The following is a 26,760-nucleotide window of genomic DNA, read 5'->3' on the forward strand; positions in this document are numbered from 1 at the left end:
CACATCACTTTCTTTAGAGTTCTGCCGATATTCATGTAAATGGGTTCTATGTGTCAATGTGACTTCTTGCTTAATGGTGTCTTATTATTCCATGTATGATGATAAGGTTCAATGAATATCATAACAGAAATTCAGATGATAGTTATAGGTCGGTTGCCATCTTTCATAAGCAATTAATAACTAAGATACAGTATGATCATCTGATTTGATTTCAAACATAATAGAACGGCTTCAGCAAATAATGCCGCTATCAAGTTGATACTTTCTTTTTAACTAAAAACATATATTTTATGACAGTACACAGTCCTGACTTTAAAAATTCAATTATTGTAAGTTCTCCTATACCTGTAGTGGATTGTACCAATGTTTTTTCTCTCAAATACACATAATGACATTGGGTTGACTCTGCAGTTTGTTTCTAGCTTGTGATACTTAAAAAACGCGAAATATTTTGGGGACCTGTTTGTTAGTATTTACTGTCCATATGAGAATCTTCATACTGTCATCAGGTTAATTAAACTTCATTTGCAATAGCAAAGTAGATGCACTTCTTGAGCTTTCTCTGTTTTTACTGGCATTTTTTTAATATCAGATTTCAAATAGATACAGTATTTCAGTAATTTTATAGCTTCATAGTTGTGAAGAGTAAAAACCATGATACTATTTTATCTTTTTCTGCATCAAAACACTGGCTCTGTTACATCATCAGCATGGTGGAACTTCATATTCAAAGAGTAAAGACAGTTCAAACTTGTTTGCGTGATCCCTACTTGCTGGGACACAGTTTGGCATTTCTTAAGTGTGTGTTTATGTTGTTTGTAACGAACACTGTGGACTTTTTTTTTTTTTTTTTTTTTTGTATTGAAGTACTTCTGTGGGATTCTGAATTGATTTTTATAGTTGCTGTCTGTCTTGCTGTCATGCTAGGATCTTAGTTTGTCTGTCTTATATTGAGATTTCTGGTTTTAATTGCCTACGTTTTAAGAAATGCTCGCAGCGCTCTTAAAGTCATTGGGATCATGAAGCTGACCTGTCTGGTTGGCCATTGGGAATAATTGATTCCAAAATGAGGATTACAACTAACCTATTACAGAAAGTAGAGCGTAGTATGGAAGGTGGGGGGGAGATATTCTTATATTCTTTCTGTGATTTTCTACTATATTAAATAACTAAAGTGTGATTCTTGAGACAGCTTTTTTCATGATCGGATCCATAGCTAGCATCATTACTTGAATATCAAATTGTAAATAATTTAACTTCAAATGTGAGAGTTTTTTTTCTATAATTAGCCCAGCTTCATGCAACACTGGGTATTCTTATTCAACAGTTTAAAAAAGTAATTACAGACTATGAAAAATCTGGCTTTCACTCCTTGTTTTATTTCAGCGTATGTGCCTCTAATTGAAGGGGGTTTTAAGTGGGAAACTGAGTTTTATATTTACTTGCTGTAGGTGTATATGCTGATTTCTTTTTAGTGATGTTAAAACTTGAGTGTCTCATTAGGAATTGAGGAAGATAGATTAATGGAGATTAATTGTTGTTAAGACAGTTTAAAGACAACAGAATGAAAAGGTATTTCAGCAGGAATAAATGAGTGTTGTACAGAGGTAACTTACTAATTAATCTTTAATTAGAGCCATAGTTACATAATAAATACCATCTCTTCCTCCCATCATGCGCCTGCCGATGACAAATATTTGTTCCTCTAGAAAACACGCAGGACCATTCAGGTTCGTTTTGAGGAGAAGGGAGAAGGGGCAGAACTAGTGTGGCAGGAGGGCACGCTGTTTGGTCACTGGACATTATGTTCATTCTTTTTGTTATCCTGCCAGTTAGGCTGTGTGGCTTTTGGACCATTATATACTTTGTAAACAATAGCATGTTAATTCTTTTATATAATGTATCCTAGATGAAGTAGTATATCCTTAAATGAAGATTTCTTACAGCTTTTCTGTTTTCAGCTGTATCATTTCCCCTAGTAAGAGAGATTAACATGCCTAATCATGCTAAAATCTTATGCTTACCAGAGCAATAAATGGTGCCACTTGGTTTTTCTGATTGCATACATGTGAAGAATTAAAAGCTTATTTTTAAATAACTGCTAAATTAAGGGAGCTATGAATGAATAAACAAAAACTACTGCAGATAAAAATTTCAAAGCAGTGTGCATTCATCTCACCATTTAATAGAACAACAGCAATTTGTGAGCTAATTTTAATTTTCAGAAAGTAACACTATTCATTAAAACAGAATTATTTTTATAAAATAAAAAGCTGCCTTCCTGAAAGGCATATATTCTTATTTGATATGTATTTATGCTCCTAGTTCTAGCTAATAATGACTATTGCTTCACAATTAATATGAATTTTATTAGTTCCTTACTTGATGTACTTCAGTTGGAATGAAATGATCTGGGGAGAATTCTACTTTAAGTGTGTATGGGACTTTAATGCACTGAGAATGTGAGATATTTAATGTGCGCTAAACATCAATGGATAGTTCTCTGGTATGAACCACTGTACTGCGGAATCTTTTAGAGCAGGCCACTAGGGAAGAAACAAATACACTCTGAATCGGAACCTCAGCATCTGGAAACGGCTGTGAACCTTTTTCCTGTCAGAGTGACTGAGCAGCGGGACATCGTTTACACACTGACATGGAGCGCTGAAAGAATGTTAATGGCATTAACGCTCCTGTCATCTGTTAACACTTGGGATTTCCTCCTAGCTTGTTATGGAAAAATAACTCACTTAGTGTTTTGAGATGTCATTTAGAGAAACGCCTGCTTTTGTTTTTCAGTCTATTTGAAATGCACTAGTGCCTTAATTTCTGCATCAGAATGTATATTAATATCTGAATTTGCTCATAACTAGGGGCTTATCAAAAACAACCCCAAAGGGGGAAAGTTTCTAGAAAATTTCTTATATGCCCCTACCTTTGATGTAAATTTATTTTGCCTGAATGTATTTGAATGTTTTTTTTAAATGTGGAAGTATTTTTCAGTGCTTTGGGAACTGGAAAAGAAAACCATTCAGTCATTTTTGAAATTCTAGGTCATGTATAATCCTTAAGACAATTGTATACATGTGCCTTTTCTTGCAGTATTTATATAAAGCTTTTGTTCTTGCTGTCTACAAAAATGACGTTTGAAAATGCTTTCATTGGAAAGTGTAGTTCATGGCTGAAAGAGGTACTTTGGGGAAAAGAATGGTTATTTATCCAGATAAAATACTTTTTCAAGATAGTGTCTAAGGAAAGAAGGTCTACCTTACTAAAGTTTGCACATCAATAAGATTATTTGGGGGGGGGGGACTTCTCTGAGAACCTGGTTCTTATCCCCTCTCTACTTCCCTCTTCTTCCTACCTACTCATTCCTCACCAAGTGAGAAAACCTATGTGCAGTAGTTAGAAAGTTATGAAGTTATGTGATGATTAACAGAGGAACAGAAAGACCTATCTTCTAGATGTAGCACGGCACTTTTTTTTCTTTGTTTGTTATGGTTACGTTATATGAATATAATCAGGGTGTTTTGTTACTCTTGGTGTTGAGCATTTGTTTAAAAGGTAAGCCTTCTGCTTACAGCTAAAAACACACTCCAAGGAACAGTTAGCAGAAAGCTCATGTCTTAAGATGTGCTAGCAGGGAATAGTCTTGTTGAAGAAGACGTATGAATGCATACAGTGGAAGGAAAAGAAACAAGAGTGATTTATTCAAGCTTAAGAGATCAAAATGTCAGTTGTGCTCTTCAAGTCTTACCTCAGAAAAAAATTAATACTTGATTACATGGTTAGTCAAGCAATTTCTAAAATGTTTTCAACCATCAATTGTTAGTCTTTTGTACTAATATATAGGGAAGACAGGACAAGTAACATTAAATTATTGTTATTGATACCATTTGTAAATGAGGAAAGACTAGAAACAGTGGAATTTTTAATCCTTCCCCCCCCCCCCCCAATGGGGAAAATTGGTCAAATTTCACTCAACTCTTTCGAACTTTGATATACTTGATTCTTAAGAGTCAGTTGAGGCCATCATATGGTCTATTTTGTTGTCACCATCAAACAACTATGAACTTGCTGAAACTTCAGGATTTTGCTTAATAGCAAGAAATTATAGTATAAATTATATATAGATTGAACATCTAGTAATTGTGCTGGTACTAGGTCACGTAATGAGACTTCTGTTTGGTAGTGATTATTAAGAACATACAATTTTTGTAGTTGTTTGCATTGAAGTATGAGCTAAATTATTTCTTCAAAACTAAACTTGCGATTAATTTAACCCTCCATTAATAACCTACAAGAAAACCCCTGGTTTTTTTCTAAGTTAATGAAGTAAGAAGAAGAAAGACTTTGTGCTGCCTACTGCAGGTACAGTGCAGGAAAGTAACAATTTATTTGCTGTTGACTCTTTAGTTTATGGAGTTTTCTATTTAAACTGTATCTTGTATTGTTTCAATATATGCAGGGAAGAAACTAATGAAATATACTTTTGAATAGGAAATAAACAGTGTATTGTTTGGAGAGGTTACATTTGAAAACCTTTTTATCTTTGAACACTCGCATCATATTTAAATGTCCATGCTAAAGCAAACAAGGCACACTTGATTAAACTGATCGTGCTTGTAATTCTTAGAAGTACATCTGAAGGTCTGACGTATTTCATCAGCATAGGCAGAAAATCCCACTTCTGAAAGCACTGTGATACAAGATAGGAAGAATTAGTACATACATATAATCTGCTTTTCTTTTCCAAACTAGTGGGGTTTTTTTTAGAAAATTCAGGGCATCAATGAATAAACAGTGTTTTCTTCTTCCATTTTTGCGTTGCTAGTTGTTCAAGCTCATAGCATCTCAGCATTTTGAATCCTACTGAAGAACTGACCCTGCCAAGTTCAAAATCAAATTACAAGCAATTTGTGCTGTTACGTATATTTAGTTGACATTGTTAAGCTAGGGGGGGGAAAAAGGGACTGCTGTTTGATGTTGAGCTCAAATGTACTTGTTTGCTTAGTCTATAGAGAGTGTGTCTCCCTAGCATATAAAATAATGTTCTTGCATGCTACAGCCTTTTTATAGGGACCAATTTAAATTAGATAATCAGCAGGTGAAAAATACTGCTAGGACCTGGTGCAGTTAGAAGGCACAACATCAAAATCACACTCTGGAGATCTGTCCTGAACAGCACAGCAGCACTCGCACAGAAGCAATCCCAGAAGCGGTAATTTTTTTTTTATTTTTTTATTTTAAATCCTGTTTTTCAGTGACAGTGTTGAGGTGACTGTTGCTATTCAATTTCATTTCCACTGAGAAATGTCAGTATGGCCTTGTGGCATTTACTGATCCTTTCACTTAGCTAATTTTTCACCCTGAAAAAAAAAATGCTGATCCCCCACTAAGATTGCTTTGAAATGTTTGCATGAGTAGTGTCAGATTTTATATGACTAGATACTTGTCATGAAGGTCAACAGACATAATTGAATTCATCTAAGGTTAAATATACTGTTTCTGCTGTGTGTAAATATTCTAGACCAGCAATTTATTATCCCATTGTGTTTGCTGTAATACGCAGCAGATGAAAGCTGTGAATCTTTCTATAAAGTTAAGTTATAAAAATACATTGCTGAAACACGGCAAGTTATTTTGCTATCCTAATAGAATGAATCTCCTTTTCTGGTCACGACTGAAACCCAGTTGGGTTTTCTTTGTTATTTAATACGGTAAATGGTGGTGTTACTAGTTGTTTTCCCAAATAATCTTTTTTTCAAACTAGTCGGAAAGAATTCTATCATAATACTGTTACAATCCTTATTTCAGAATTGCTATACAGGTTTTTATACTAGCCATTTAAAATGAAACTTTTTCATTCATGTACTAATGTGCTTTGAGCATCCATGGTTACTGAGCTTCAATCCTTGTAGAATTAGAGAATTTGCAATAAAAGAGAAGTTTGACCTTGTAGAAAAAAAACTTTTGTAACTTCCTGCTTGATCGAGTCCAGTCTACCAACTGAGAGACAGTGTAACATTAAGTATATTTTCCTTAAACTGTTTCTTTGACAGAAGGGGATTGAGGAATGAAGAAGGTTTGAGCATAGTTTTAGCTTTCACTTTTATTCCCTCTGCTTTATCTCTTCTGAGTAAATGTGATACTAAGAGGTACGTGAGAAATAGTGATGGAACTGTCAGTCCACCTTCCATCTTTCCACATTGTCAATTTAAACAGCCAGTGTGGAATTATGAGGGCTTCTTGTAGGGTATGTGGAGTACAGGCTTATCCTGAACCAGAGTGAACACACTTACCATTTACGAACTGAAAGCCACCTCTTTGTTTTACTACCTCTCTTTGTCAGCTTTGAAGGCATGCTGAAGCTTTCTGGAATAAATGTGGATGGTTGGGGGTGGGGTGGGTGGGTATGTGTGTGGTGGGGTTGTGTGTTTAATCACACAATGTATGATATTTTCATTAAAGTGTGCTGAGATTCTTTATTTTCCTCTGTGGTGCACTATGCATCAATATAATTGTTAGTCTGTTTTTATTACATACCATAAAATAACAAGAGATACTGTTCAGATATTTCATGTTAATTGTTTAATTGGATACAGCCTGTGTGTTGCTCAGTGAAATGGAATTTGGAAAACTTTGAATCGGTCAGGTCTAATCTGGCGAGATTCCAGATGGTGTTTTTTGTCCTAATACGAGGGGGTTTTTTACAACACTTTGCTGTGCTTTTGCTTCGTACATGACTTTATTACCTTTTTTTGTATTCCTGTATTTTAATATTTTTATGTTCATGGTTGGAAAAGGAATTTTGTACACATGCATAATTGATCATGAGATATTGCATTGTTTTATCAACAAAACAAGATATAGACCAAGAGAGATATTAGTAAATCATTGTTTCAGTGCTTGACCAGTTATGTGAAAAATGTTGATTTGCTTTGAGACAAGATCAGCCTCACAGACTACAGACCGCTTTAAGGGCATAAACAAAGGATGATGAGAAGTAGCAATTTATTTAGGAGAGTAAGGTATCAGTCAGGTTCTTTAGGGACTGATGTGAAGTCCGTTTTTATGTACTAGCTTCAAGAAGATTCTGTAACAAAAGGCAAACAGTATATCAGTTAGATTCTCAGGTAACAAATCAGCAAGAATACAAACACAAAGGAGATAAATACTACATGGTCCTGGGAGGGGAACTGGGACCTAATAGTGTGAGAATAACTCTGAAAAAAGTGTGTGATCCTCTATGTGAGAAAAACAGCAGTGGACTTTGCGATCATAAGGATAGAGTTTGGTAAGATAAATTGTATACTACCTTCCCTTGTTTATAAAGTTAAAAAAAAAAAAAGAAACAAAACCAGCTGGAAATGTAATATAGCTCATAGTTCCTCATGGAGGAAAATTAATGAATTAGAATTTTGCTAAGGGTATGTTCTTTATTTTGTTGTCTAGAAGATAGCATGGTAAGTGTGTGTGTTGATTTCAGGGTTTTTTATGTTTATGTAGGTGCTTTATAGCAAAGAGGTTAGGTAAGTTGCATGGAGTTGAAGGTGGGGCTGTCAGGTGTGTGTGTGGGGACGGTATCACAGAAAGGCATGGCACTAGGCCTGGAGGGGAGAAGCACAGAGATGCCAAAAGTATGAATGAAAAGTGTTCATAACTCATCTTCATGAAAAATCGCACAATTTTTCTGAAAGTGTTGAATCTGTGAATTAAGTCAAAACTTTGTGCTTATATGCCCTCTGTTGTACCTATTAAAAACTTCTCTGAAGAACTTTCCTTTCCCAGGTGGTGAATTTGCCCAGTTCACTGGCTCTTCAGAGTCAGTTAATAGTTTTTGTTACTTTAGTGTTGCTCTTTAAAGGGCTTTTGTCTGTCTTGTTTTCCCCTTCATTCAGATGTACGTAGAAAGAATCACCTGTAAAATGTCTTTCTGCCAGATTCAAGCACAGTGCTTTAGAGAGCTTTCTGCTTCCTTTATCGTCATACATTTTTGCTATTCTTTCTTTTTTTCCTATTTGATTCACCTTTCTTAAAGCAAACTAAAATACCCACTGTGTTCCAGGTGATAACTACAGGATTATATAGGTGTAATCATTACTTCAATTGAACTTGAAAATCACCTAATAATGTGTCGTGTGTCGATGCATAATGTTAATTTCTCTTACAGTTATTTGCTATTAGTATAATAAATGACATCCCTTTAGAAAATGGTTCTTTGAATTTTAACTGGTCTCAACTAAGGTACTATTTCCTTAATATGTAAAAATACAAGAACTATGGGACATTTTAAATGAAAATAGTGTTACATAAAGCAGACTATCAATTTTCTTTCTCACAGTATGTTTTTACCTTCAGATCTTAATTTCTTTTTAAAAAGGAAAAGCCCTGATGCAAAGGGACATAAGACTATGTTGATGTCTTTCATGTTGGGCTATACTATAAATATTGTGAACAGGAGTGTACAAATAATCTGTAACTTCCATTAGAGTATGAATAAAGGAAGAAATTGGAAAATGTTACAAATGGGGAGGTGTAATGATATGCAACAGGTAGCTGTGTGGCAATTAAGAACTTCAAATAGCTTATTTTTCCAGTTTTTGTTTACTGAAAAACATAATTTCTGTAAATTACATAGTACAAACTTTTGTAGGTTATCTGTTTAAGTCCAGATGTTTGCCTATAGATTTGTGTTGGATTTTTTTAATCCTTGAGATTATGTAGATGTACCACTTGAGGGAGCTCCGTTCTGTTCTCACCTTGACGACTGCATCTCAAATTCTGCTTTAAAGCTGGTATGAAAAAGATTGAGAGAGGATTTTATACAAGAAAGAAGAAAAGTATAAAAATGTTGCTGAAATGCATTTTTAGCATATAAATTGGCTACCTAGTGATAGAAAAAAAAATGGCTGTAATCTCCACTGACATGAAAATTTTAGAGGAGGAAAAGCCTGCTTGTTTAGGAGATTCTAAAGAGTAAAATTCTATGTGCAAAAGTCTACTTAAACACTTGGAAATCTAAAGGCTTCTTGATTGTGAATAATTGCCTGAAGGAAACTGTGCTTTCATCCTTAAATTTATATTAAACCCAGTTGTCCAGATCACTGAAAGATAATTTTGTACAGAATTGTGCACTACTAGAATGATAATTCATTAGACATCCATTTCCTAATTGCTGTACACTTAATTTAAAATGTGAAATTAAAGGGAGAGTGCACTGTATAAATCCCTGGAGCTGCAGCATTAGATATCAAAGTCAAGCTGGCATGAGACATTGCTTTATAAAAAATGTTGGTGTTGGTGGAACTGCTTTTTGCCCTCTATCCTTCTCCGCTCCAGAAAAAGAAATAATAATAAAAATAAAAAACAAACAACTTTTTGGAGGGGAAGGATGCAATCGGAAAATATACTCACTTTTTTAAAGCAGTTTGTCTTCAGTGTAGGAAACTTGGAAACTTTCATTTCAGATCCTGATTGCCCTGTGATTATGCTCTTTGCTTTTCTGTCTAACCAGAACATTTGTTTAAGAAATATTTTTAAGTATTTGTTGGCTGAGATCAAAATACGAGGTATTAGTTTACTGGCTTTTCCTTCTTTTAGTCCCAATCGTTTGAGGCAAGGCTATTTGTGTGCGTGGGGCGGTGAGTTCCGAGCGAATAATTGCCAGATGAACTACTAAAACAAAAAATACGTAACCGTATCTGGAAAGAAAGCAGGGAAAGGACATGCACCATTTTAATCAAATCATTAATGGTGAGTGGGTTTAAGTATGCAACTGATATTCAAAATACTATTTATGTGCAAAATAAACTGTTATTTTCAGAGTGTCGTCTTTCACTCTCATTTTCTCCTATACTTGGATTTGTGAAAACTTCATTGCAGCAGTCGTTTGCACTAAACAAATCTCAATTTGAATTAATTTATTCTGTGCTTTTTTTTAATCAGGTGACATAAAATCATTCCTTTTCCTCTTTCATTTTGAAAATCTAGGCTCTTGAAACATATGATTTGAATTTTTCCAGGTTTCTAAAAGTAAGAAAATTAGGGGTTCTGATGCTGCTATATTAAAGAAAACCTAGAAATATAAGAAGGCACTTGTATTTCCTTCCCCACACTTCACCAAAATCTCTATCTGGATGAAGTAACCATCAGATCTGCTGATTGAAGCTTGTTAGAACAGGGCACAACTGACAGCTTGAACATACCTCTCTTAATTAAATCCAGATGAAGTGTGGAAAAAGTGCATGATCAAAGAGGAAGTGAACGTGGTTGCAGTTTCTCTGAAAGATTTAGGGCACGCAAAGCTATAAGTATTGTTTAAGGCATCTTATATTAGCTTTGGGACACAAAATAATATTTCTAGGGGTGGCTACCTTACCGTGGCTTTGCTGAAATAGATATCAATAACTAATTTTTTTTTAATTGTTGTTAGAATATTGTTTCTCAATGCTCTATTTGAAACAGTCACATTAAATTTGAATACAGATTTTGCAGAATCATTTTGTTTGTACTAGCTGCATTTTATTTTCTTTCTTGTTTTTATTAATCTAAACAAATTTTTATCTAATTATTCTCCAGGGAAGGTATGCTAGGAATCCATTAGTCTTGCAACATTTTCTGTTTGATATATTCTTGACTATCATGTTTTCTGTGTTGCTTTCTAATTAATGTATGAATAGTATTATAATTAATTGTGTGCCGCCGCAAAATATGAGAGCGATGCGAGTTTGAAAAAGCTACAAATACTACTCCATATAGTTTCAAATTATTTTTCAACTTAAATCCCACAAATGAGAATTGAGTTAAGAACTAGATGATTTCTGTTGTAAAAGGTGCTGGAAAAGCACCTGTACTAAAGTATACAGGGAGTGACTTTTCAGATGAGTTAGTATGGGATTCCAGGCAAAAATGTGGTCCATGACTTATAAGGATCTGAGCAAAGATCTATGAATATTGTACAAGCATAGAAAAATAACCTGTAAAGTATTACCAAGCTGGAATAATAGACTGGAAAATGCATTACAGTCTTCTGTAACATTGAAAGACTCCTTTTGTCTTTCTTGTCTCTTGTCATCTGTGTCTTTTCCTGTACCCTGCCGTCAGTTACCCCCTCTTCATGCTATCATCATGTACGTACTGTAGGTCTAAAAATGCTTAAGAGCTGTGAGGGAGGATTAGGAAGTAGTAACCAATACGTGCTGGTTGTGAGCTAATATCTATACCTGTATGTGTTTCGTTCTTCAAGTGGTATAATCTTCCTTTTTCTTTATTTCAGCAGTGCTCTGAACTTTGCCGTTCAGAGCAGATGAGGCTGCATGGTCACCTCTCATTCATGAATGGTGTTTTGCCAGTCTCCTACAAGGATGTTTTTCACCCGTCAGGCGGTGTCACTCAATTCAGTTCTTCTCAGCATGTTTTTCCAAAAGCAGTTTCAAAATTCTGGTGACTTCATCAGTGGAAATGAAGTTTTGCTTTTGTCAGGATGAAAGGTTTGGTTTGCTTTTTCAATTGTTTTGATCTTTCTATCTCCTGTTAAAAATAGGAGTATGGACTTTAGGGATTATTTCCCTGTTACAATTACGGGAAAAACCCTTAACTTCTGAGGCCAGCAACTTCCTTTTTCTCTTGGGGGATGGTGGGGCAGGGGGAGAAAAGGTTCATTTAGGTTAATACCTAGCTCTAATTTTGGCATTTCTCAAGAATTCTTTTAAGTATTTTTGTTTAAGGAAGACAAGATCAACCTTCTCTCTAGTCTGTGGCTTTATAAATGTTGCCTTTTATGTGTTCTCTTTGAGGAGTCAAGTGCTCTTGTTTCCTTCTAAAGTTTTCTTCCTCATGCTACCACAGCAAATTCCTAAATTGGCATCGTAAGTCTTTGAGCAGACTTTTCCAATATAAACCAATTTAAGAAACAGCCTGTGGAGCTTTGTTTCGTGGACTGAATATTTTATACAACTGGCCCTTGTTTATCATTTTTTGCCTAGAGAGTTCCTATGGGACTTCTGGAGAACTGAGCACTGATCGTTGCATCCTGATGAACAGAAGTATAAATAATAAAGGCAATGTTCAAATTATGTTGACATAAGCTTTCTCTTGTGCGTAGTGCTGTATGTAGAATCAATGGCGATGGTCTTTTCATTATTGAGAAGTTTGAATACATGAAAATCAGGAATTGAAATGATTGCTTAGAGCTAGCAGTAAGTAAACATTGACAGATTTTTCTAGTGTTTATCAAGATGCAAGTTTTATGGCCATTTAGGGACAAATCAGAAAGCCTCATCTTAATTAACATGAACCTAAGTATGAGTCTGCAATTTAGGAGGAAGGTGCAGGTCACAGCTAGCATTGTTATCAGAGGGTTGTGATCTCTGTGCTTCGTTGTCATTAACACAAACACTGAAAAAGTGTCTGGACACAGTGAATGCAGTTGTATTAAATAATTCTGATAGTTAATGATTTCTTAGGTACTGATGTAATGAAGGCCAGGGAGGGGAACAGACCTCTTTGCTGTACAATAACTTAGAAGCAACTGCTCTTTGGTGTGTTTTTTTTTCTGGGCTCTCCTGTCAAATGCTGAATTATAAGGTAATTTGTTTTGTAATGAGAAATCAAAAGCTTATTGTGAGAATTTCTGGGTATTTTGTTAGTGAATCTTTAAGCTCTTCAGACATACATGTTTTTGTGTAAACAGGTAAAGTGGGTCCTGGTCCTTCTATGGGTCTTGGTCTATTTGCGTTCCAATTTGGGTAGATAAAGTGTATTGTAATGAAGATTTCTGCATGGTTTTTTTCCCCCACAAATGCTTTAAACAGGAAGAAAAGATTAGGTATATAATTGTGATTCATAATTATCTGTGTATGCTCCAGAAGTCTTGTTTTCTGTGTAGTCACAGAGATACATTATGTATGTAGTGTGAATGATAAAATTGTTAGCATCTGTTTACAACTGATAGCATGTGAAAATAAAGCTATCAGTGCAAATGACTTACTGTTATTAAAGCTGAATTTCTGTCTTCAGCTAATAAGTTCTGCTTGTGTTTCTGCAGTTCAATTCAAAGGGTGCTCTATTATGAATGAGCTTGGAGATTAGAAACTAAGAGCGTTGGTACATCCTTCATTAAAGGTGACTACACTATAGAATCAAACTTTCTCTTTTAGCTATATAAAACATATTTTTAGCCTAGTTTTAGTGGTTCCTTGATCGAGAATCCTACTTGGAAATGGTATGCAAGAGTTTTGAAATGACATAATGCAGCTTGCATGGTTGAAATATTTTTTGTAAATTTTCAGTTACTGGTAGTTTTTTGGAAACCATTATAAAAATATTTGTGCACTTGTTGAAGTGGATGTCTTAAATTTTATATATTAGATAAGCGTATGTATAGGAAGGAAAAAAAAGTGGTTTGCTCTGTGATCAGTGTATGGCAATAGATTAGCAAGCAATCTACTTATGGTTTTAATTTCAGATGATCATGCCAAGGGATTACATTGTTTTCATGAACGAGTCTGAAGCATGGGTTTGGGGTTTTTTTGTGAAGCCAGACAATGAGTTGGCTGAAGCGTGGATGGGAACCTAAATCAAACCCAGTGCAGATAAATACACTCAATTATTTGGTCCTTATACTTTCTCTATCTGAATTGTTAGTATATTGTGAAATTCTGATGACGATGAGAACAATCCATTTTATTAAAGAACAAGTTTAAAAACCATTTAGATTTGTTGAAATAATGAACTGTTCAGCAAGGTAGTTTTAAAAGTGGATGTTTGTAGTTCATAGTGATGATTCTGAGAACTGTTTCATTTTTAGCATTTCATGTTTTTCTTCAGGTGTTTTCATAATCAAAATTCATGATTTTGGCATGCTTGGGGTGGGACAAGCTGTATTTGGATCAAGTGCAGCGTGTGAAGCATCTATTTCTAAATTTTAGGAGTTTTTAATGTAATGAAGTTACTTTACGTATCCAGCTTAGAGGGAAAGAAATTATTTAAGGTGTTATATCTTGAAGTTGGAATTACATATGAAGAGGGTAACCAAAGCCTTGTTCATTTGGATTTCCCAGAATCCCAGAATGGTTGAGGTTGGAAGGGACTTCCGGACATCATGTTGTCCAAGCACTCTGCTCAAGCAGGGCCATTTAGAGCAGGCTGACAGGACTGTGTCTTTTGAGTATCGCCACAAGTCCATAACCTCTCTGGGTAACATGTTACAACACTCAGTCAGCCGTTTAAGCTCAGCTTGGCTGCTCGTTTCAGATTCAGACTTGATTCTTGATTCAGACTCAGCAATATAGAATATCAAATATGCATTAGGTTGTGAGTTTCCATTAAAGTACCTTTAGGTACAAATGCAGATCCCTTTGTGGAAGCAACCTTCTAATTGTTTTCTGATTTCTTGTCTTTTCTACTGTACATTTAATTTCTTTTTGTTGCTAATTTCTTACTGCTGAGAATGTCAAGTGCCACCTATGACATAATGTTTTCTTGCAGGCAGATCTGGTGATCCACAAATTGATACTAGTAAAATGCAATATTTATGATGAGTGGTGTCACAAATATTTTTTAATCCCACTCTTGTATGCTTTGTTTTCTACATCATAAAGGCATAAAAAAGATAATCAGCTGTTGTCTGATTGTTTACACAATTCTTTCTGCCTAATTAATTCTCCCCCAACTATGTCATTTCAGGCTCCAACAACTTTACTTCCGAGCATTTTGAATAGGCAGCTTTTCAGCATATTTATTAATTTTTCCCCACAGTCTGCAGTAGCATGTTACAGATTGAGCTGGCTGACAGTTAACAGAAGTAAAGCTAGCTTTCTTCAAAATAAAAGAATGGACACTCAAGATAATAGACTGGTTTTATAACATTAGAATTTATATCCTCTGCATTGGATTAATAATGAAGTTCTAATTTTACCAAAACATCAACTATTGCTATGTTCGTTGTTCCACATATTCTAGATGCATCTGTCCCTTTAAAGAGTTGTGTGGATGCGTATCTCCAGAATAGTAAGTGGCATTATGATACGAATGTAGCTGCATTGCCTCCTGCTTCGTGTACTGCTGACGTTAGTTCCATAGCTCTGCTCAGGACAGGAGAGAAACATTTAAACGTATAATTTGTCATAGACATTTTAATAAACCAGTTTTAATTAAACTGTATTATCTGAGACACAGAACATTCGGTTGGAAATTGTCAATTTTCAGAACAGTAAACGAATACTCAAGAGTTTGAAATAGATAACAGAATAATTATTTCAAATTGTAAATTTAGTAAAGCATGAAGGATTATGTGTTGTCATATATATTTTCAGTCTTGCAGTATTTAGGGTTATGAAGGCTTGGAGCTTTATCACTGCATAATGATATAGTACATGGACATTTTGCACTCAACACAGATTTATCAATCTGCAACTTAAAGCTAACAAGCAAAACACTGCGCATTTTTCAGAAATGTATTATTTTAAGAAACATAAGTTATTTGCATTGCAAATAGTAAACGGATTACCGGTTTTCTTACTGTAAATTCAAAATTACTGTTGGCTATAGTTTTTGTCTAAAACGAGTGTGTCATATAAAATCTAACTGTAGAATCAAACAGAAGTGCACCTAAAAAGACTGGTGTGGACAAATTCAAGCGAAGTCATACAGAGACTTATAATGAACATCTTTCAGGTTTTCTTCAATGATGCTGTCTGTCTTGAGAACAGTTCCTGTCTGTAATTAATATGAGGATCAGTGTGTAGAATAAGAAACCTCGATACATTCAGTAAAACTGGAAGTTAACTGAAAAATAAGTAGATCAGACGTTTAAATTTGAAGTGGCTTGGCTTTCCAGAGTCATAGAAAATCCCAGGCTAACTATTTTTTATTTTTTTATCTCCTCATTATAATGCTGATTTATATAACATGCTAAATACATTGATTCTTTCCCTTTTGGTTGAGTATGTTTATGAATGAAAACATCCTCCATCTCTAGTCCCAGTGGGCCTTTATTTTCTTTTGCCCTTGTGTTTTTGCTCTCTAGGAGTTAATACATCTGTAGTATAACGCCAGCTACCTCTTTCTTAAATGTGTTTTTTGGTTGTTGTTTTTTTGGTTTTTTTTCTCTTTGCATCAGCACAAACTTTTAAGAATCAAGTGTTACATGAAAAACTCTCCCAGTGGAATGCTGCTTTTGCCTGTTTTCAGCTTCCTGTGACCAGTAGCTGGAAGGACATGTCAAAAAGAATATCTATTCAGTCTTTGAAAAAATACTTTTGCAAAGTGTTTAGAAGTTTCTAACAGGTATCTCCTTTTGATGCGCATTCTTTCTTCTTCTGGAGGTATCAGAGACATCAGCTCTGTGGTCTGTTTGTTTTACTGTTTCAGATCTGTTATGAACATGCCTTAAATTCCCTTTCTATAGAGACTGTGTGCCTTGGAGAGGGACCTCACTAACTGCTGGAACACCAGTGCATTTTCTTCTATAATTATAGTTAAATAACCACTGTTCTTTCTGCAGTGGCATATGTATTGTTGATGAAAGCCAAGCTGTCAGTGGACAGTAATAAGTGTTGCCTTTGGGGAGATGAACTTTTTGTGTGTTCAGGCACTTTTATTAACTATTATTCAAGTTATCAATATATTTATGTGAAAATAATAGGAGATGTTATGGTAGAAGTCATGATTTTCCCTCCAGCTGATCTAAGGTCTTTAACCTTGATTTCTCTGATCTTTTTATCTCGTATGTTTACATGGAAGAAACCAGTAGAAAGCATGGAAGTACCGTGATAGTAGTCCTAATATGGACATAAAGAATTTAATTCTACTATTTATGGTAATTAGTGATTCTTTATTTCTGATATAATGTGGTAGCATAGTTCATGGTAACATTTGTATCCATTGCTTGCTTAATTTAGTGAATTAGTTTAGGCATTGCACTGAAATGCCAGCAGACTGGTCATCTGGTCATATTTCAAAGTGTAAAAAATCATTGGTTTACTTAAAGTTATTTTTAGCTGTTTCAGCTGGCTGTGTACAGCCGTACTAATATTTACCTCTGTTGTGATACTGACACTACACTTATTCTCACTGCAGAAATCCTTATCCATCTGGGTATCTAATTATTTTTCCCCCATTCTGGGGGTGGTCATTGTTAAGCAAACCACAGAACTTGGATGGAAGCTTAAATTGGCAGCTGCAGTGCAGACACATTAACAGGTTTATTTATTTTTTTATTTTTTTTAAAAAAAAGGAAGAAAAAAAGGTGTGGAGGTTTCCCAGCCCCTCTCCTAACAGTGAGAAGAAACAGGAAAAAGTAGAATTTGTAGATAACTGCAATTTGGGAAAAGAGTTAAACCAGTAAGAATAATGGAAGTTAATGGTCTACATTCACCTGTATGTTTTTAATTTAAAAGACACAAAGTTTTCTTTTACTTTTTGTTTGCATTTTAATGTTCTTCAGAGTTCTTCAGAGACATGGCATGCAGAGGATTTTACTGGATTGCATGGTGAAGCATGTATTACTAACTTTTTGATACTGCTTACTGAACAGTGATCTATTTAATTAATCTCAGGGTGATGTGTTAGAACCAATGCAGTAGGATAGCACTTTCAGAAGACACCTGTAAATTTTAAACTGAAATAACACTTTTTCAAAAATTCACACTTGACACTTAGAATATCTCAGAGTAGTTTTGTGTAGTTGCCTTTTGCAGTGGTATTAAATTGAAGAAAGGAAAGGGATGAAACAGCATAAACTTTCCTTTATGTAGCAATCGCTACATATAAAAACTTCAGTAAGGATTGTATGTCCAGAGTTGCTTAGATGGTGATTAGGGATGGTTCTGTTATCCTTGCAGTGCTGTATTTCCTAACCTTAGTAAAGCAATAACTGTCTGTGTATACAGATTTACAAACCTGTTTTTCTTGGTTTATGTGGAACTTGGGGAGGCAGGTATGGTGCTGAAGAAGAAAGAATGTTTCCAAGTGGGGCTTCTGGGATATTTTTTTTTTGTTTAAAATTTTCAAATAGTAGTATTTAAAGTAAAGTCTTGGCTTAGATTTTTCTTATGGTTATGAAAGAAATTGAAAAAAAAAAATAAATGTGTATGTGGAAAAAACCCTTGTAAATAAAGTAATTTCGTTTACCTGAACAACAGGTTTGTGATTTTTGTTTTGATTCAGAATACTAAGAATGAAACCTTGTTTACAGTTTTTAAATGAGCACTCATTAAAGCTTCAGTCTATATTAATGAAAACTTTTGGAATTAAGTACTAATAATACATACAGTTTTGATAGCTTAGATTTTCAATCGTTTTTTTATGCAATAGTGTAGGCAAGTACAGCTTTGCTTCTCTGTTGTATTGACTGTCTTTGCAATGAGTTGTAGTACATTTCAAGGTGATGTTTCAAGTTATTAGTATTTCATGAGCATGAAGACTGTATGAAGCATATAGAGTGTGACAAAGGAACTTCGTTAATATGATGTACCATATGACTGGAAACTATTGTGTTTACGGCACTGACTTGTTTTCTTCAAAATTAAGTAGAGTTAAAATATTCTGTCTTACTGACATTCTTTTGTCTTACAAGCCATGTGTTAATGGTATTTATTTGCACTTTCGTACTTATCAGATCAAACAAAAAAATTGTTGAAATTACAGTATATGTTTCTGCGCTGTTACTTGAAAATATTTCCTAGTTTCATTACCAGTATTGGGGTTTTTTCTCTTTTAAGTGCTTACTGTGGCTATTGCTCATGTTAAATGTGCAGCTTGAATGGAGAATTTGACTCTGGGAAAGAGTCAATGAAAGAACTAAATTCACATCTAGAAGGTTGAGTGTTTTTTTTCTTTTATTCAGACTTGAGTCATTCTTAATATATTGATTTGGGTTTATATTGTATTATATGAGGTTCTTTCTAAAGGAATCATAGATAAAATTTGTATAGTTATATACCTTCATATTTCTGTTTCCTACCATATTTGGTGAGTTTTTCAATACAGTGGTCTGCTGACTCCAAGGCAATTCATGTTTTTTTCTAAAATTTTAGGCTGTGTTCAATAATTCAGTGATGTGCCATTATTACCTACTTAATGTATTCTTGCTATTAAACTTTAATTTCCTTTTGTACAGTTAAATGTCATTAAAGAGGGAGCTATCCCAAGTTTGTCTTGTGTTAACATGAGTGATTCAAGCTTGACATTCTAACCAAGCAGGTTAAACTTCATTTCAGTAAACTGGAAATATAGGTGTATTAGTACTGTGTTTGCAGTGGTATGAAACTATACTGGTAGATATTACTGTTTCAAAGTCTTGATATTTATGTGTAAAGATCCATAGTGTTGGTTTTTACTTTCTGCCTGTCTAAATGAACATTATAAGCTGACATTCTATGAACAAGATAAAACAGCTTTCCTTTTATGCTACTGAGGCTTTAATGAATTAGGATTACTTAGAAAATTATCCCTTTGGAGGAAAGCTTATATTATGTAAAGTTTTCAGACATACTTTCAAGAACCTGTTTGTAGTTGACTATTTACATACTCTCCCATTAATCAAAGCAGGAAAATCTAGGTGAAATATCAGGCCTCTTCACAATGGGAGATGCTTTCAGCCTTGTTAGGCTTCCTTTTAGCTTCGTGTAGCTTGGAGATGGCAGCCCTTTACTCAACAGTATCCAAACACTACAGAAAGGCTTTGAATAGAATATCCACCTGAATTTCTTTATTCTGCAATTTGTTGATGGTTCTCTGAAGAATCATTTTTGGGTTTAGTCTGGTCTTGAAAAGAAATGGTTTATAAGATTTCTCTGTATGTCTGTTTTCCCTAATTAGTTTCTAGGTTGTTTGTTATTTTACGGAGAGATACGGATCTCAAAAATATTGAGTAATTACAAATGTGGTACTAGGCAGAGTCTCAAATTAGAGTCTCAGGTATGGGGAAAGGTTGAAGCATGAGCTCTGCTGTATTAAGAATCAGAATCTGCATGGAAGAGAGTCATTACAAGTGAAAGCCACAGGGAGCCAGGCTGCATGATTTTTGTAGTTCAGGGAATAACTTGTGTCTTTTGTTGTTGGGTTTTGATAGGTACAGCACAACACTTTCATCAGCTACAATTTGGTATCAGCAGAACTAGTTTAATCGTGTACTAGCTGACTTTTTTACAGTGATTTGTGACTGTTATCTTTGTGGATACAAACAAATACAACAGAAGAAAACAGCAGACGAAAACCTACTTGCTTTGAGACAGACTTAGTGTTTCCCTTAGCAGTTTGCACCCTTCCTTTATTTGCAAATGAATTGTTCTAAAAATATTTTTTTTCATATAAGGGGGAAAAAAATGCCACATTTTTCTATTTAAAAGGATTATGCCAAACTTTTAACGATGACTGCTGAGATGGAAGTCAACCTCTGTTGCATTTCTAGACTTCCATACTTCCTAACAGAAATACAGAATTCTGTTGTTCTGTGATGTTTTTCTTACTAATAATTTTTCAAAGCTGTTTGTCGGTTAACTGGGGCAAGTGGGTGGATGTTCCATTTTTAGAAGTTCTGTGAAATTACATAGTTGAGAGAGTGCCCCAAATAACTGTACATTGTACAAGCAGCCTGAGGCATGAGCTGAGCTTTGTGGCTAGGCATTAAAGAATCCACAAAAAAGACATCCATATTAAAAGGCAATGAAAATTAGACATCATATTATATAATTTTGTCATTGATGGTTATGAGCAATGCAAATTCTACATATAAAATACAGGTATATAATACACAGGGACATGACATCACCTGAACAGGGTGGATGTTATAGTCAGATTCTCACAGAAAACTGATTTTCAGTATGACTTTTAATAGACAGTATTTTACAAAATTAGATTATTTATTAAAAGAAAAATGTCTAAGGTATTTGGAAATTTTACCAAGTTAGTTGTATAGTGTGTTAATGGCAAACCTTCACCATTGGAAAGGGATCATTTAACGGAAAAGTGTGCCACAACTTGGTATAAACTTGCAGACATGTTAACATTAATATATAAAATTGTCATATTTGAAAGCAGAACAGCACTAGCAAATTTTCCATTTCTAACCTTTGTGTTGAGTTTTCTTTACTTCTTTTTTACTGTTAGATTGGATTACATTGAATCATTTTCCTTAACAAAACCTTACAGCTTTGCTGAGAGTGCCCGAGAGCAATACGAAAAATTGTCCAACATGCACAACAACATGACTAAATTGTATGAAAATCTGGGAGAATACTTTACCTTTGATCCCAAAGCAGTAAGCATAGAGGAATTCTTTGGCGATCTGAGCAACTTCAGAACTCTGTTTTTGGTGAGTAACATCTGCAAAATGTTATGCATATTCTGATATCTTCTTTCTCCTAATTTTAATTCTTTCCTCTCTCTCGTTTTTTGTTATAGTTAACTTTATATTTTGTTCTGTGGCAGGAAGTCAGGTGAATGTTTCCAGAATGATTTAGATTTTGGTCACTGATAGCTATCATCCTGCATTTTGTAACTTGCCAGCTCAACTGTGTAAGAGGTCGAGACATACAGATAATAACAAATTGTTTTTCCTCTTTTCAAAAACTTGCCTTTTGGATGACACACAACAAACAGGTGTGGTAGTGAAAACCATGTTAAAATTGAGACCTGACTGGATGTGTATCTCTGTTCATATTGTGTTAGAATTGATGATGCTTTAGTCATGCTGTGATGCTAAGGCTAAGACTTTCAAGATGAGCTCTGTCTGTATTGCTGACAGAACTCATGAAGTTCACTTAGATGCTTATTTTTTTTTTTTTCATTCCAGTCATCCAGAGTGGTTGATGTCTGGGTATGGCTTTTTTATGAAGGAATTTAAGAATTTCATTTTAAATAGCTAAGTTTTTAAATGGGTTTAATGTCATCTTTCCTAGTAGCTGTGTGGGAGCCATAATTAGCTGCACCATAGGAAGTGTATAGGGAAAACAGATGTCTAGAATGTCACATTGTGTCTCTGGAGAATATTAACACCACTTGGAAATACCATCATTTACCATACAGCTGTGCCTCACTGATCTGTCTATTGCCAGTAGCTAGCTGAATATATCATGTAATCATAAGGAATTTCAGTTTCAGTGTGATGGAGATAGAACTAGTTTAAAACATCAATTTCATGCCAAGTTTACTTTGTTAACTATGATATATTTAACTATTCATTTTAAATTGGCTGAAATTGTTCTTTTTCTTTTTCCCCCATAAGTAAATCACCAGTTCTTTCATAATTATTAAGTATACCAACACATCTGTGTGAAGACTTGTCAAGAACAGGAATAGTTGTTATGAGGTATCTCAGAGCATTTTTCCTAAATCCAAGGCTTGAATTTTCAATGAATTTGGAAATCTGTCCTATTGTAACTCCTGGAAACAGACTTCCAACCCTGAGCGTTCCATGAATCTGTGACTTGAGGCTAGTAATGTCCAAATACTGTGATGAAAATCTGTCCTCGAGTATGTATTTAAATTCTATGAAGGTGACAGGAGCTAGAAGGCAAATGTTTTCTAGAAGATGTATTGGAATGAGAATACTTCCAATTGTGTTTTTACAGTTTCCTTGCTTTTGACTTCCTAAAGATCTGGCTGATGGCTCTTCAATGCTTATAATTGAATTTCCAGGGAGAATATTTCTAACAGATTCATGTATTGCTTTGAAGTGGCTGAGTAGGAGCAAGGGGGCGGAGGAAATGTTATTACAGGTTTTTAGGTGTAAACATGAGAAATTAGATAGGAAGTACAGTAGCTCTTTTAGTAAGAAAGCTGGAATATTTTTGTGGCCTTTCTAAATGAACCAAAAGCAGACAACAAACTATTATGTGCACATCGTCACAGTTCCAGGAACAGATGACATTTTCATTGTTTCAGGTTTAGAATGAGTTTCTGTAAGTAATTCTATAAGTGTTAAAGCATTGAATTCAGGGCTGGTGGTGCTACTGAGTCATATGTAAAAGAGTCTTATTTCGCGGCAAAAATTGGTACTTAAGAGTTCAGAGACATAGTGACAATTTGACTATTGACTTTTCTCAGTGTTGTGAATTTTGAACTCTATGATGTAGTATTAGTGATAAATTTATTCATGTTATGATTTCAGTAACACTTGTTCTTTTCAGTGTTTTTGCATGGGTTTAACTGATTGGTGTTGCTAATTATTTTATAAAGGAAATGAAATGCAATCTAGCAGACTACATTTTATCCATGTTTCTTGCTTGCTAGTTAGAAAAAGAATTTTGCGGTTTATGTGTAGATCTTTATACAGAGGGCATATCTGTGAGTTTCATGGTATAACAGTTTTATATTTTCTGCATTAATGTTGTATTCTATGGAAATAAATGGTTATTCCATCCTTTAGCCTTTAATATAATGGCCATATGATGTATGATTATAATAGTTATTGCTTTACCTATGTGCATTATTTTGTTAACTTAATGAACAAAGGGACAACTGAATGAAAATCTGGCTATGGAGGGATCACCACATGCCAAAATTTTAAATATATGGATATGCAATTTATCTTCTGATGATCTAAGTTCCACTATCTGCAAAGGCAGAATCTGCGTTAATTCCTGAAGCTTTTATACTTTCTATACAATATCAACACTATGTTGCTGGGTATCCATGTCTAAATTCATGTGATATTGTTGATTAGGCTTCAGAGATTATGTAGTTTAACTTTTCTGCTCAGAGCAAGGTCAGGTTAGAGCAGGTTGCACAGGGCCTTGTTCAAACTCTCTGGGTTGGTTTTCCAGTCTTTGATCATGCTTGTGGTGAGAAAAATAAATAACTGAATAAAATTTCCCATGTTCCAGCTTTGGTCTATCACCTCTTGCTGTATCACTGTGCATCTCTGGGAAAAATATATTTCTGCCTTCTCTAACCCTCCTGTTAGCTCACAGGCAGCAATTAGATCCTTGCAGAGCCTTCATTTCTTACAGCTGAACAAACTCATGTCTCATTTTCTGCTTGGCATATGCTCTAGATTACTTACTGTCTTGGTATCATCTGCTGGGCTCACTCCAGTGTGGCTGTATCTGTCTCATACCGCAGAGCCCAACCTGGACACTGTCCTGCATCAGCCAGTTACCCATGAGGACCTTCAATTTTCTGCAAAACAGTTTTCTGGGATTGCGTTTACATTTTACGTTAGTAGTGTTTAGGGCTAAGTACAAGCCTGGTAATGCAAGCCTATGCTATACAAAACCCCTAAAAGCTGGCAGGAGGGAGTGTTGGAGTATTGCCTTTTTTTTTTTTTTTTTTTTTTTTTTTTGTTACTTGGCTGAATTTCATTAAAAGTATTTTTGAGATGATTATGTCTAGTTTTAGGTTTCCATGCATGTCTGCCTGCACTTAAGAGGCCTGAATTGTCTTAACTTTTTTTTTTTTTCCCAAAAAATATTTGCTAATTTACCTCATTTAAATGGAGTCCTGTTTTAGGAGCTTTTAATGAAATACTTTATTCACATGCTTCCCAATCTAGATAGTTCAGGAGAGGTGGTTACTCACAGAAGAATTTTAATTTGAATTTAGAATAAGGTTTTCTTCAGTATGAATTCACTTCATTTGTACTTATAGCAAAGCTATAGATAATGAATGTTTCAGGAAGTTGTCGAAGAGTAGGACAATTGTGACTTCTTTTTTAAGCTCTGAGACATCGATAGCAATGAGAGTAATGAAGGTTTTGAGACTGTTTATGCAAAGTACTGTCAATTATTATTTACACATAATCTTCTGGTTAATGTTATATACATATGTATGTATTTTACTTCTGCAAATACTTCTCTGTAGATACAGAACAGTGGTGTAAATTGTGTAAACCACCCTAGTCATTTATACTGAGAAATACTGTGTGGGGTTTTTTTGCCAGAATCTCCTTAACTTTGTTGGCTCTTCATATGTGAGTGCACGAATACCCACATTCTTCTGAGTACTAGACAGTACTCAAACCAGACAGCAGACTTGCTGTGATTATTATTATTGTTGTTCCTATTATTACATAGGAGGGGAAGAGGCTATTGAGGAAGTGTTTCGCAGTTAAAATATCCTCTGTAGCTGAATCCTTCTGCTAGATTTGATTTTGAGCAAGTGGGTTTTCTATATTTTCAGCAGATTATAACTACTCTGCTTTTTTCAGATGTAATCCATCTTTTGTATTTCATATATATGCTAAATCACTTCTAGTGCACTTTCTGTTTAAAATTTTCGTAGGGGTAGCTAAGGACAAATAAAAAGTAAGGCTGCCTTCTGGTAGGCACCGTGTAGTTAGTCATGAGCTAGTAGTCCCTTGCTTTTTACTGAGGATCATAATAACTTCACGTATGCATTCTTAAGATCCTTGGTATGGGGTTGTCATGTTTTAATAACATCCCATAAAACCCCTTCATTTTGTGGTATGAATACACTCAACAAATTAATGCACTGCATTAATTGTCTTACTACCTAATTAAGGTAAAGTGCCTTCTGTGTTAAAGGGAAGTCATTACAGATGCAAACTCCTGTTACTTCTCCCAGCAGAAGTTTCAATCCAGCAGGTGTTTCAGAGGTTGGAGGCCTTTCTGCTCTTGGAGTTTCTACAAACCTCTTTATTCTTAGTTCTTCTTACGATATTCATGATATTATATTTGGCCTGATAATAACGAACTGCAATTGAATGGTTTTCTTGGGTGGAAAATTATCCCAGAGACTAAGTCTCTGTAAACTAATCTAGTTTATCAAGACAGAATTGTCAATTTCTGCGTTCTCATTTGGAATATTAAACTTGCATTCCATACAGAAATAACCTATCATAAATAGTGGGTTTGGGTTTGAGGAAAAGTAGGGTTAATCTCTTGCATTGCTTTATAATTTTAAAAAGTGAAAAAAATAATCTGCTAGGGTACTGTTCTACTGCTACATGTTGGTCTAAATAGTTCATTATTTCCATCTAGTGCTGTGGTCTTTAAAGTATTTATCTGTCCTTTTATCTTCTAAGCCTTTTTTTAAAGAAAGTTATTAAATAAGGAAATTAACTTGGACCATATGTATGATGCATACTAATTTCAATAGTAATGCTTCACTAGAAAAAAAGTGAAATCTGAGGCTCACGTAGCATCATTTGTGCTTCAGTCAATTCACTTGTTCAGATAGATACAGTAGTAGTAATTGTAATTAGGTCTTTTGAGAGTTTCTTGACTTATTTTATCCACTAGAGCAGAACCTTGTAGATTTTAGTGGCATAAAGATTCTTGTTTAGGGATTTAATTTTTTCCAGACACTTGAGGAAGGCCTAGGGCAAGCATTAAAAGTTCACAGTGCAGGATTTTTTTTTTTTCTATAAAGAAAAAAGTACTAAAAAGAATTAAGTTTTTCTGCAACATTTTGATGCTTGTGAGAAGTTTCCCAAAAGGAAAAAGACACTGAAACTAGTTTAATCTGTGGAATTAACTGTAAAAAGGAGTCATAATTACTGATAAGAATTCAGGAGCAATCGGAAAAGACTGAGCATATACAGCATCTCCTAATACTCCCCGTAGCATGCATATTTATTAAATTTGTCCAGCTCAGACTAATGCCTGTATGCTTACTCTAAGTGGTCTCATTAATTTTTATTAGTATTTTGGTAAAGGACTGAAGAATAATTCCAGATATTTTGGAAATATTGATGACATTTCCTCCTGTTAGTCGTTCTCCTAATGTTATTGCTAATGCCTGTCTATTGATAAAGCTTGTTTCTTCTACTGCTAGCAATTCTAAATTAGAAGT

The 26,760-nt window shown here is 34.6% G+C and overlaps 1 protein-coding gene across 3 annotated transcripts in view; it reads left to right on the forward strand.

The window, feature by feature from the left end:
• DIAPH2 (diaphanous related formin 2) overlaps positions 1–26,760 on the forward strand; it is a 243,940-nt gene that overhangs the window by 119,648 nt on the left and 97,532 nt on the right. For all 3 annotated transcript variants that reach the window (XM_056359368.1, XM_056359370.1, XM_056359369.1), the window contains one exon: positions 21,154–21,319. In XM_056359368.1, the coding sequence (XP_056215343.1) occupies positions 21,154–21,319 (166 nt within the window). The remainder of the gene's footprint in view (positions 1–21,153; positions 21,320–26,760) is intronic.

This window comes from Falco biarmicus, chromosome 14 (assembly GCF_023638135.1).
Source record: "Falco biarmicus isolate bFalBia1 chromosome 14, bFalBia1.pri, whole genome shotgun sequence".
In the NCBI taxonomy this organism is placed as follows: Eukaryota; Metazoa; Chordata; class Aves; order Falconiformes; family Falconidae; genus Falco; species Falco biarmicus.